This window comes from Mirounga leonina, unplaced genomic scaffold (genome assembly GCF_011800145.1).
Source record: "Mirounga leonina isolate KUSES-001 unplaced genomic scaffold, KU_Mleo_1.0 Mir_200, whole genome shotgun sequence".
NCBI classification, from domain to species: Eukaryota; Metazoa; Chordata; class Mammalia; order Carnivora; family Phocidae; genus Mirounga; species Mirounga leonina.
In genome coordinates this window covers 25,442,182-25,455,693 of record NW_023270503.1, presented here as the reverse complement: position 1 = coordinate 25,455,693, position 13,512 = coordinate 25,442,182, and the positions used below count along the sequence as shown (strand labels likewise).

The 13,512-nt window shown below is 40.4% G+C and overlaps 1 protein-coding gene across 1 annotated transcript in view; it reads left to right on the top strand.

Annotated features, from left to right (window-relative positions):
* Window positions 1-13,512, top strand: part of IKZF3 (IKAROS family zinc finger 3) — an 86,814-nt gene that overhangs the window by 19,149 nt on the left and 54,153 nt on the right. The window contains exons 2-3 of the mRNA XM_035027030.1: window positions 3,505-3,558; window positions 5,725-5,826. Coding sequence (XP_034882921.1) covers window positions 3,505-3,558; window positions 5,725-5,826 — 156 coding nt within the window. The remainder of the gene's footprint in view (window positions 1-3,504; window positions 3,559-5,724; window positions 5,827-13,512) is intronic.

Sequence of the window (13,512 nt, the reverse complement as noted above, 5' to 3'; positions counted from 1 at the left end):
CAAGGCTGTCCCTAATATGTAGATGCCCTCTTCACTCCACTCAAGTTCTGATACTTTACACTGGAGCACCCCTGTGTATGGAAGCTCTCCCCACTGTCCCCATGTGGGTGCCTTGCTTACCCCACTTAGACTCTGAAAACCCACACCAGACCACCTCTATGCATAGATGTCCTATTCACCATGCTGAGGCTCTGTCTCATGCCAAACTGTCCCTTATCTTGGATACCCTCTTTATTTCTCTTGGACTCCAGCCTTCCAAGTCAGGCAATTCTCCTGCCTGAATGCTCTCTAGCCTACTCAGTCTCTGATTTCCCATTTGTCTGCCTTCCATATAGAATCCCTACTTAACCTCATTCAGACTGCCCACCCCATATGTCATACTCTTCAGGCTAGTTGGTCTCCAGCAGGCTTCCTTGGGCTCCCTCCCTTCCTTGCATTGATATTGCTCTCCCCCATCTTAGGTTTTGACAACCCATACCAGGCTGCTCCTTTGTTTATTTTAAAAATATGTGTATTTTCCCTGCCTATATGCTTTGCTGCTGTCATCTAATGGATAATATGTTAAAATTTTAAAATTAAAATAGAATGTAAGTACAGTGACTATATTTTTCAAAACAAAAATTGAAATATAACCAGATAGGGGTACCTTGGGTGGCTCAGTCATTGGGCATCTGCCTTCGGCTCAGGTCATTGCCCTGGGGTCCTGGGATTGGGCCCTGCATCAGGCTCCCTGCTCGGCGGAGGACTGCTTCTCCCTCTCCCACTCCCCCTGCTTGTGTTCCCTCTCTCACTGTGTCTCTCTCTGTCAAATAAATAAATAAAAACTTAAAAAAAATAAAATAAAATATGACCAGATAATAGTATTGAATATTTGAAATTAGTACTGTCCTGAACAGCTTTGGGTATATGATCATCATTAAAAGAAAGAACAAAGAAGATTTTCTAGCAAGGGAGGAGTACCTCCTATTGAACCAGTCTTCCAACAGATAACAATGATAGAATCTGGATAAAATATGAAAAAATCTATTACATGAAGGCATTGGAAAATGTCAGAACCAACCTGTTTTTATGTTTGTTTTGACTCAAGGGTAGGCACCAATTTTAGCCTACACTAGCTTAAAAAGCCATAGCAACTGCAGCAGGCTGGGAAGTAAGGAGGGAAATCTTGGCATGAAAAAGGCAGAGAGGGCTTTTTTAATCTATAAATTCTCTGGCTGCTCCAGATCTCTAGCTGATCATTGAAACACATATATATGGGGTTACACTCTGAGCAGCCCATCTGAGGCTAAAATATTGAACAGAGATTTGTGCCTCTGCAAGAGATCAGCTTGTCCCAGTTTCCCGGGGACTATGAAAGTTCTCTGATCTGGAAAAATCCTCAATCCCAGGCATGCTGGGACATTTGGTTACTCTAGTTGCTGCTCACTACAGTGAGACAAAATTCGAGTTTGAGTCTTGGCAAGTTAACTGCATGCTTTGAAATGTAAAATAAACACAAAGAAAAACTCCTATGCTCTTCAGAGGAACATAACAAAATCCAGAAATTCTGTAGCATATCATTTATAATGTCCAGGGTACAATCCAAAATCATTAAGTCATATGAAGAAGCAGGAAAATGTGACCTATACTCAAGATAAAAGGAAGTTGGTGGTTAACTGACCCTAAGATGACATAGATATTGGAACTGGAATAAAAGATCTTAAACAGGGGCACCTGGGTGGCTCAGTTGGTTAAGCGACTGCCTTCGGCTCAGGTCATGATCCTGGAGTCCCGGGATCGAGTCCTGCATTGGGCTCCCTGCTCGGCAGGGAGTCTGCTTCTCCCTCTGACCCTCCTCCCTCTCATGCTCTCTGTATCTCATTCTCTCTGTCTCAAATAAATAAATAAAATCTTTAAAAAAAAAAAAAGATCTTCAACAGTTATGTTAATTATACTCAAAGATGTAAAGGAAAGTATGCCTGTAATGAATTAACAAATAGGAAATCTTGGCAAGGAAACTATGACAAAAACAAAATGGAAATTCTAGAACTAAAAATTGTAATATCTGAAATAGAAAACTCACTAGACAAACTTAACAACAAATTAAGATGACAGAAGAAAGATTAAATGCACTTGAAAGTATATCAGTGAAAGTATTCAATCCGAACAACACAGAGGAAAAAAAAACCATTGGGGTGGGGGAGAACAGAGCCTTAGGGAGTTGTGGGAAAATATTACAATGTCTAACATACATGCAGTTGAAGTCCTAGAAGGGAAGGAGCAAGAGGATGGAGGAGAAAAAGTATTTGAAGAAATAATGGCTGAAAATTTCTCAAGTTTAGTGAAAAACATAATTTTACAAAAGTCCAGTGATTCCAAGTGAGGTAAATTCAAATAAAATCACACCTAGGTTTATCATAGTCAAGCTGCTGAAAACCAAAAGTAAAGAGAAAATCTTGAAAGCATTCAGAGAAAAAGAATACATTATATATAGGAAAACAATAATACAAATACCACTGACTTTTCATCAGAAACAGTAGAGCCTAGGAGGTAGTAGAATGCCATAAAGTGCTGGAAGAAAACTGTCAACCCAGAATTCTGTATCAAGTAAAAATATCCTTTAAAATTGAAGGCAAAATTAAATAAAAATCTTAAAAAAAAAAAAAAAAAGGCAGGAGGGATGCCTGGGTGGCTCAGTCAGTTGAGCATCCAACTCTTCATATTGGCTCAGGTCATGATCTCATGGGCCTGAGATCAAGCCCCACATTGGGCTCCACACTCAGTGTGGAGTCTGCTTGTCCCTCTCCCTCCCCCTTTGTCCCTCCCTCCACTTGTTCACTTGCTGTCTCTCTCTCTGTGTCTGAAATAAATAAATATCTTTAAAATTGAAGGCAAGGGGCGCCTGGGTGGCTCAGTCGTTAAGCGTCTGCCTTCGGCTCAGGTCATGATCCCAGGGTCCTGGGATCAAGCCCTGCATCGGGCTCCCTGCTCGCCAGGAAGCCTGCTTCTCCCTCTCCCATTCCCCCTGCTTGTGTTCCCTCTCTCGCTGTCTCTCTCTGTCAAATAAGTAAATAAAATCTTTAAAAAAATAAAATAAATAAAATAAAATAAAATTGAAGGCAAAAAAAAATTTACAAATAAATGAAAACTAAGAAAAATTGTCACTCACATAATTCCACTACTAGAAATGCTAAAGAAGCTCTTTTGACTGAAGAAACATGATACCAGATGGGAACTCAAGTCATCAGGAAAAAATGAAAAGTACTAGAAATGTTAAGTACAAAGTACTAATTTTTTCCTCTTAATCTCTTTAAAATACTGTGTAAAATATTACTGTGTAGATAATTCCTTTTATTCCCCTTGAGGTACTTTTTAGGGAGGATAGAGGGAGGAAAGAACAGTCCTGCTCTGAAGAGGAAATCTGCTAAAGCTTCCAAAATGGTATCCTTTATTAAATTTAGAATATTCCAAATCTGAAAAAAATTTACTCTAAATAGCTAATATTTATAATCCTTTTCTTTTCAGATATAAAACCAAATGTGGAACTGAAAAGCACTCAGGAACAGTCTGTGCCCACAGGTAACATCAGGTCTTTCTAGAAATATACCTTTACTGAAACTACTGAAGGAAGAAGAATATTCTGATCACAGTAAAATGCATAGAAATGTATTGGAAAAAATGTGGTTGTCTCTTTCTGATACAAAAATAACTCATCCATTTAGATTACATAAATTCTTTGGCATCATCAGGCCAAATCACACCCCACCTAATGTTGATCGCTATTTTTTTCCTTAAATTTTTTTTTTAACTGACTGTTTTAAATACAGTTTTTGTTGAACGGTATAGTAGCTTATGTTTTATCAACTTGTGCTTTTCACTATAGATAGTGGTCAGCAGACTTTTTTGTGTAAAGGGCAAGGTAGTAAATTTTTAGACTTTGTGGGCTATATATGGTCTCTGTTGCTATTCCTTCTTAAACAACCTTTTAAAAATGTAAAAACCATTCCTACTTCCTGGGCCCATACAAAAATAAGCCATGGCTAGATTTGGCTCTCAGGCCATTGTCTGCTGACTCCTGCTCTACAATAAACTATGAACATTTAAAATCTATTTCTTAAAAATAACTTCTGTTTTTTCTGGATTAATTAACTCACTTTGGATCAAAATTTATGCTATATTACAAGATTTATCACTTAAATACCTTTTTGTTATTGTCAATTATAACCTAATATTTTAATTGAATCTGTACCTCATGTTGGTTGTTCAGGTGTGCACTTTATCTTAGTCATTTTGAGCTTGAGAAAAGTGAGCTACTATTTAGAACAATGTCTAGTTCATAGAGTATATGTTACAATATGCAGAAATGAGAAACTTAACGTGTTTATAAATCAAAACATGAGTCCATGATAACCATATTTCTAGCACCTCTTCATCATGGATTTTATGAAATATGTTTCCATTTTACTACTGCATTCCAGCAAAAGTCCTGCTCCATGTGTTCAGTCATGGGTGCAGCTGAAAGGAATGTCACTGCAGAGTTTCTAGTCACTTCTCCTACTTCACCTAGCTTAAATGCCACAGGATTCAGTATCTTTGACTATTTGTTGTATGTAGTAGCTACTCAGTACATGTTTTATTGAATATTAGGAAGGACATTAGGAGTTTGATAGAAAGTGAATATGTTTTTAGTTTATTTCTTTTGTTAACATCTTTTTAAGCTACCATGCTTGAACATGAAATAATGCCAGCTACATTATTCCTTTTCTTTTAATGTCTAATATTATCAGTATTTATCTAATATACAAAAGTATATATATATTTTTAAGATTTTATTTATTTATTTGACAGAGAGTGAGACAGCAAGAGAGGGAACACAAGGAGGGGGAGTGGGAGAGGGAGAAGCAGGCTTCCCGCAGAGCAGGGAGCCCGATACGGGGCTCGATCCCAGGACCCTGGGATCACGACCCAAGCTGAAGGCAGACGCTTAACGACTGAGCCACCCAGGCGCCCCCAAAAGTATATTTCTGTTAAACTTGATTTTTAACAACTTTGCTGTTTGTTTAAGCATGCTTTTATTATGTCTGCTCCCTTTCACTTATGAACTCCTGTCATACTTTGTATTTCCCTTACTCTCTTGTCTGAGTCTACATTATAGTTATGATCTTGTCTTATCTACATCTACAGATTATAAGCTCCTTAAAGACAGGAATTATGACTTACTCATATCTGTAGACTTGTCAGCATTTAGTTGTTCAAAGAAATAAAGGAACTCAAGGGCCAATATGTCTGCCACAGAAGCACATTTATAATGTGAACAGAAAAGGAAAAAAGATTTGATATACAGTTGCTTATGGGTTCTCTCTCAGGAAAACATGTTTCCCAAATTGGGTTATGCCAGTGTTGTTGAGCTCAGTATTTCTCATCACTACATAATGCTTCTTGTTCATAAATAGCAATAACATCCTACTGAATATTGTGAGATACACCAAAGGAGAGAATTTCTGTCAGGAAAGAATGTGAATGCATTTTAACTCAGGTGCACCCTGGCATATTTCTGAACCTCAAGAGTCTTCACATATATTCCACTTGGGGTATATATGAAAGGGATACTGTCTGTCATTAAGAGATTATGCTGAAATGGGAGTCTACTTAATAAAAATTATTACATTTTTATATGTAAAAATTTTTATATTATAAAAATCCTTTAAAGTTGGCCTGCATAGTTAAAATTCTTTTATCTCCTAGAAGGTCCAGTGATTTTGAATGACTACGATTTAACCAAACCACATGAAACAGAAAATGTGGACAGTGCAGAAGGCCCAACCAATGAAGATGAAGATCTAGGAGGTGAGTCATTGTGTATAGACTAAAAATCGTTATAGATATGGTTGAAGCTTAATATGGAGAAGAAATCAGAATCTCTCCAAGGAAAACTTGGATTTGTGGGTTGAGTTGGGAGTAATTAAGTTTTCTTCATTTTACAAATATTAATATTTAGGGGCTCCTGGGTGGCTCAGTCAGTTAAGCATCTGCCTTCAGCTCAGGTCATGATTGCAGAGTCCTGGGATGGAGCCCCGCATCGGGCTCCCTACTCAGCAGGGAGTCTGTTTCTCCCTCTCCCGCTCCCCCTGCTTGTGCTCTCTCACCCACTCTCTCTCTCTCAAATAAATAAAATCTTTTAAAAAAACATTAATAATTTGCTGAAGGATATCTGCAAACTTTGAGAATTTAAGGTGCTTATTCAGTGTTCAAGTTATACCAACTTCATTTTTAAAATGTTTATTTGACTCTTTTCCATTATCAAAATAATAAGTGTTCATTATGGAAAGTTTGGGGTATTTCCCAACACCAATAACCAATTCTCCAGTTCTTCAGACAGTAACTGGGCATCCAACAATTCACTTCAATTCTCATACTAATTCCTGGAGTTAGCACAGAACCCACAGGTTAAGGACTCAGTCCCATGAGGCTGCCCTCACTTTAGACACCAGTTGAAACTACCAGGTCTCCACATTACCTGCACTTCTGTCCAGCTTGGCTACCATGTAGGGTTTTTCACAACCACTCCCCTCAGTTTTAATAAGGTGCTAGAATGACTCACAGAATCTAAGAAAGAACTTCACTTACTGTTACTAGTTTATTATAAAGGATACAACTCAAGAACAGTCAAGTGGAAGAGATGCATAGGGCAAGGTATGGAGTGGGAGGGGCTGGAGCTTCCATGCCCTCTCGTGCACACCATCCTCCCATCATCTTGATGTGTTCACCAACCCAGAAACTCTCTGAAACTCATTGTTCAAGAATTTTTATAGAGCTCAGTCTTCAGGTGCACACCTCACCCCCCCATCATTTTGTCTTTCTGGTGACCATCCCATCCTGAGGTTATCTAGGGGTCTTACCCTAAGTCACCTCATTAGCATAAACTCAGGTGTGATTGAAAGGAGATTGTTATAATTAACAAAAGATACTTCTGTCACTCAGGAAATCCCAAGGGCTTTGGGAACTCTTGTGCCAGGAACCTGGGACAAAGACCAAATATATTTTTGTATTTTACCATAAGCTACCCACTGCTCTCTGACCACAAATCTCCTATAGCAAAAGGATCATAAAAGTCAAGATACTGATAGGGTGCCTGGGTGGCTCAGTCGGTTAAGCGTCTGACTCTTGATTTCTGCTCAGGTCATTATATCAGGGTTATGATCTCAAGGTCATGAGATTGAGCCCCTGTTGAGCCCTGTGTCTGGCTCCGTGTTCAGTGCAGTCTGCTTGAGATTCTCTCTCTCCCTCTTCCTCGGCCCCTCCCCCCGCTTGTGGGCTTTAGATAGATAGATAGATAGATAGATAGATAGATAGATAGATAAGATAGATAGATAAAATCTTTAAAAAAGAAATAAAGTCAAGATATTGGCACATTACTACATTACATTGGCACATCAGTCATTAATAATTATTCCAGTCCATCATGATATCATATGAAAATGTCTCCCAGGGTGAGGCCACTCAGATTTGCAGACTTCCATTTGATTCTGTCAGGTTCCAAAAACAGGAGTGGTCTCAGCAATATATGGCTTCACCTTTTCAGCATCTGGTATAATTGAGCTGAGAGACAATATTTATTATTCTCTTGCTCTGAGTCTCTCTTCAGATTTTAATATAATACTGGATTTCCTTCAGTATATAACCCATTGATTCATTTCTTTACCCTCAGCTACTATTCCTTCTTCTCTTCATTTCTACCTGAACCTTTCCACTTTTGGAAGGAACATTAGGTTTAACAGCTGTGCTGGTCTAGATTGCAGGCAGCAGTCCTAGTCTAGCAAGTGCCTCCCCCTCAATCCACTCCTATCCCTATAGGGTGGAGTTACTTAGCAGGCTCTTTTTATCACTAGCAGTAGAGCTGCATTCACTGTTAATCTCAGTTTGGGCAAATGGAGTGAAGGCACAACCTGCCCTATCAGGCCTTTAGGAATTCTGACATAAAGGTTTAAAACTATAGTTATGGTTTCTGGCCTAGGAGTCGTTCTGTTTCCGGCACTTGTTGCAGCCCTAGTCCCGTGACTACTGCATCAAGTAGGAAAGAGAAAGTTGAGGTGATAAAAAAAAAAAGTCGAAGGAAAGAAAAAAAAAGTATGGTCATCAAACCAGTGTCCTCTCCCCTTGGGAAGAATTATAGTCATACCAATACTTTCCCCCCATGGAAAAAATTGCATAGTCACACTAGTGTCCTCCCCCAACCGTCTTCCCCAGATCCACCAGAAAAACAGGAATCTATCAATGGGGACACTCCCTTAGCCCTGCTCATGTTGAGTGTGAGCACACATTCTTAAAGACATGTACACCAGCCCTTCATGCCTACAAATTCCCGTTTTAAGCAACCAATGTTTCAGTTACCTATTCCAATTCTCTATTAAACTATTCTGAGGACCATATCTCTCTGTGCATCATTTGACATTATAGGCTGTAAAGTGTATTTCTTGTCCGGAAGAAATGTGATTTGGTGATCCAAATTGGTGCAATATCTTCCGATCCATTTTTTTTTTTTTTAGTACTCCGACCATTTGCATCTACCACCAGGTAAGCAATGCATAGTCCAGAGTCAATGTCTATTCTGTCAAAACCCGTTTGTAGCCCTCCCACCCCAGCTACTGGCATTGGTTAAGTATAATTTACTTGACAGCTATGTGGGGGGGCCTTTCCTCCTAGGAATCTTCCCCATAGCCATAGGCAACCTCTGTCTCTCTTGTTGGCAGATAGAACAGTTCTTGTTGGCCTCAGAGAGTGCAAAAGGAATTTTGAGCCCCAGAGAGCGCAAAAGGAATATGTCCAGATTCAGCCCTCTGTATTGCTGTGGTCCCCAAATGTCTATTCCTTTCATGGACCCAGGTAGCCACTTCAAATAAGTACACTGTGATATCAGCTTGGTTCCAATGACCTTCCAAAGCTGGAAGGGGATTCTTCTGATGGGCATTGACATGTCCTACTTTAATGTACCCCTCAAATTTCTATAGTGATTTCTGTATGGTCATGCTTTCAATGGGCATCCCTTTAAAAGACCAGTTTTCCTTCTGCCTATCCCTATGGCCAGGCCACTGGCCATCACACATGACTCAGGTAAAACCCAAAATGTAGATAGAGGCTTTTGTCATTGTTCCATTCTTCCATCATTGCTAGGAATACAGCATGGAATTCATCCACTGAGGTGATTTGTTTTTACATCTTCAATCAGAGTGGTGGTCTTCCAAACAGAATATTGTTCATTTACCTTGGAACTGCCACCCATAAACCAAGCAGCTCTTTGTTGTTCAGTCAAGAGCTGTTTATCGTGCACCATCCAAGTAATGATTTAGCCTCATATAGTCCCAAAGTCAGCCCTAAGGGAAAATAGGCTCACTGCTTGTGAGTACCTCCTGTTTGCATTCCTCAGGCAGCATAATCCTGTATAAATCATTTCTGTCTTATTATGGAACTCTCCCTGGCATTGCCCTACCAAAAGCCTTAGAGCATTTCTGTGACATCACCTAAGACATTATGTGTATTTCAGATGTTAAGATTGTTTTTGTACTGCAGTGATAGGGGCAGTTTCAATTAATGTCCAGTAGCTGGCTACTAATTGCCTCTCAAATGGAATTCTCCATTTCATAGTCCCAACAGTTGCTGGGAAACAGTCGGAGACTTTTGTCATAAATCCCAGTCTATGCTCCACATACAGCTATCACACAGAATATGTTCCCACCGGCACTGCCGTTTCTTATCTACACTGTGGACTTGGGCAATCTCATCCATCCCCATTTAACATGTCCAATTAATAGAACAGATTTACATGCCTTCTGTTTTATAGAAACAGTTAATTCCCCAGTCACACACAGTGTCCATGCCCGTAAGACATTCAGGTAAAAGAGATGCGGCCACTTCAAACATACCAGCTTTCCCCCAGACTTTTACCTTAATCCTTCAACCCTTCCTTCCACTCCTAACTGGGACCTATCAACAGGTTTTGGTTTTATAAAATGAGGTAAAGGAGTTGTTCCCCAGTAAGACATAATATCCATTCTCATAACACTTTCAGTTAAAGGAGACACAATTTCTTCACATAGAGCCTATTTAAATATTCCGATTTCCATCTAAACCTCCACCTTAATCCCATCAACCCTTAAACATTTCTATCTTCTCTCAGTCAAATTGAAGACCCCCATAGGGCTTCACTAACAAGTTTTGGTACCAAGTGAATGAGGCTCCCAGGTCAGGGAGTCCCAGAAACTTTTTTCTCTACCCCCTGACCATTTTACCTTTTCATGTGCAGAAGGCTTTGGGTCCCTAGTGAGAGGTTGAGCCCTGTTCCTTTTGTCATGACAAAGATTAATCTGCCTGACTATTGCCCTAGTTGATTTCAGATCAGATTTCTGTTTGTAATCTTTGTCTTTTGGCTTTTTAAGTTCCTCTACAGTGGAGTAAATAGAGTGGACTTGTTTGGGGCCCTTTAATGGAGGAAGTCCCTTTGGTCCTCCCAATTTTGCATAGTTCTGTCTTAAGACCTTTGTTTCAAACCCATCAATGTCTGTTTCCTTTATCCCGTTTCTTAATAAAAATCCAAAGATTTTCACACTGCTGAGATGAGTCCTTTGACTCTCTTTTTTCTTCTCTGTTTTGGCCTTACCAAAGTTTCCTTTATTCTTCTTATTTCTTAGTAACCATTTACAAGTTTCCACCTTGCTGGGACAAGTCCCTTGATTCTCCCTTCTGCCTCTCCTCATTTTCTCGTTAATTAACCTAATGTTTTTATTAGCATCTGTAAAACCCAAGAGGGGGAGCTAAGACAGCAGATTCACTGTGGTTTCTTCTACTGTTGCTTGATTTTGGAGCAGGAAGGTTACATGGGGTGCCCATGGAAAAGGGGCCCCCTGTTCTGTGTTTTCTTAGATTCTCTATTTGTCTCTTTGGCATTCATTCATCACAGGACCAATTTTATTAACTGTATTGTCTTATTTTCTGTATTTTGGATGCTTTGATATTTGGGGCCCTTACAGACCTGGGAAAAGACTGCTTTTCCCTGGGATAGCCAATTCTTATAGATAGCAGAGGGGTTAGCCAGGATCATGCTTTTTGTATACAAACCAACAAGTCCAGAGCCTGTACCTCCCAGCTATCTCCTTACCTAATTCTTATATACCAAGCTAATATTTCCCCTGCCCAAAATCATCTCACAGCCAAGTATATCAGATAACTAGAGACCATTCTATGTCCCAAAGTCTGCCAGGATTATTCAAAGCAGCCAGTCCTAAACTGTTTACTCTGACTGCTTTGCCTTTTCTCAGAAACTCCAGTAAAAACTCTGGCCAAGGATTTCCTTCACTGCTCTTTTCTGCCTCCTGACCTACACTGGTGCTTTCCCCTGTGGCCCTCTGTGGCATGTGGCAATACCCATCTATGGGTCCTGTGAATACGAAATAAACTTCTTCCTTCCAATCTTTGTTCTCATCTCCTCCTGTGGCTTTAGTAACTTCACCATACCATATCCAATATGCATATTCTTAGAACACCCCCTTAAACCACAGCATTTATCATGACCTGGGTAACAGGCATATTTAATGAATGACTATCTCTGTTATCATAAAGCCAGTCCCATATGGCTTACATACAAAGTATATCAGGTGTTTCATCTGGATGTTCCATTGGCGTTTATAGAGGGAGTCGGATAGTCCTCTTCTCAGAGTAAACAGATTCTAACAGTGGCTTTTATCTAGTCCACCAGGCTACTGTGTGTCTGGATCACAGACAGCCATCTGATTATTCCATAGCATGCTGTGGGTTGGGTATCAACCCAAACATGCTCTTCTTCTCTATAGAATTCAAAACTAAATACACTTGCCCTAAATTAGTCACTCTTACTGTCCATTTTAGTAATGGTTCTTCAGGAAGCTGATGATACTGATTCACAAAATGAGACAGCCCCTTCACACTATATCCCCCGGTTTCAGCAGTTTCTTGGTTTTGCCCTTCAACTATGTGAACTATCTTTTTGGTGACCAGAGGTCTTAGATGTACTCTCTATCATTCCCTCAAAATTTTACCTTTTGGGGCAGCTTTGAGCTTAATATCTGAAGCTTAAAGTGACCAAAGTCTGAGCTTGGTCCAACATCAAGGTTTGAGCTAACACACTCTTTTCATTTCATGTTAGTTAATTCAGATAACAGTAACCAATTTCACTTTTTTCCTGTTAGTTGGTATTTCCTTATGCATCCAGTGAACCAGCTCCATAGGAGGTAGATCCATCTCTGAAAACCCTTGGTAATTTTACCTCTAGTCGCTGATCAACACAGCTGCTTTTCCATAACATGGGTGACCATGTGGCCAGGAATCAGAGGAATCAATTCCTTGCTCTTTCTTCTTTTCTCTTCCCAAACCACATGTTTCCATGAGCCCAGATTGTTCTAGCAAATCCCACTCCTGACACCAATTCTGGGATTTATTTTCTAACACCAACAACAATTTCTCCAGACACCAACTGGGCAAACAAAAATTCAATTCAATTCTCATACTAACTCCTGGAGTTAGCACAGAACCCACAGGTTAAGGGCTCAGTCCCACAAGACTGCCCTCACTTTATTTTGTTTTTTAAATTTTATTTATTTGAGAGAGAGAGAGAGAGAGAGAAAGCACAAGCAGGGAGGGGAGGGTAGAGGGAGAGGGTCAAACAGTCTCCCCACTGAGCAGGGAGCCCGACGCAGGCTCGATCCCCAGACCCCGGGATCATGACCTGAGCCAAAGGCAGACGCTCAACCAAGCCACCCAGGCACCCCACACTGCCCTCATTTTAGACACCAGTTGAAGCTACCAGGTCTCCGCATTACCAGCACTTCGGTCCTGCTTGGCTACATATGCAGGGTTTTACATGACCACCCCCCTCAGGTTTGATAAGTTGCTAGAATGACTCACAGAATCTAAGAAAGCATTTTACTTACTATTACTAGTTTAATATAAAGGATACAACTCCATGGAAGCTCCATGCCCTCTCTGGGCACACCACCCTCCCATAATCTTGATGTGTTCACCAGTCCAGAAACTCTCTGAATCTCATTGTTCAAGAGTTGTTTTTTTTTTTTTAAGATTTTATTTATTTATTTGAGAGAGAGAATGAGATAGAGAGCACGAGAGGGGGGAGGGTCAGAGAGAGAGGCAGACTCCCTGCTGAGCAGGGAGCCCGACGTGGGACTCGATCCTGGGACTCTAGGATCATGACCTGAGCCGAAGGCAGTCGCTTAACCAACTGAGCCACCCAGGCGCCCGTTCAAGAGTTTTCATAGAGCTCAATCTCCAGTCCCCATTCCCCTTACCAGAGGTTGGTGGTTGGGGCTGAAATCCTTAACCCTTAATCACTTGGTCTTCCTGGTGACCATCCCATCCTGAGGTTATCTAGGGGCCCCACGCTAAGTTCATTAGCATAAACTCAGGTGCGATTGAATAGAGCTAGTTATGAATAACAAAAGACACTCCTGGGGCGCCTGAGTGGCTCAGTCATTAAGCGTCTGCCTTCGG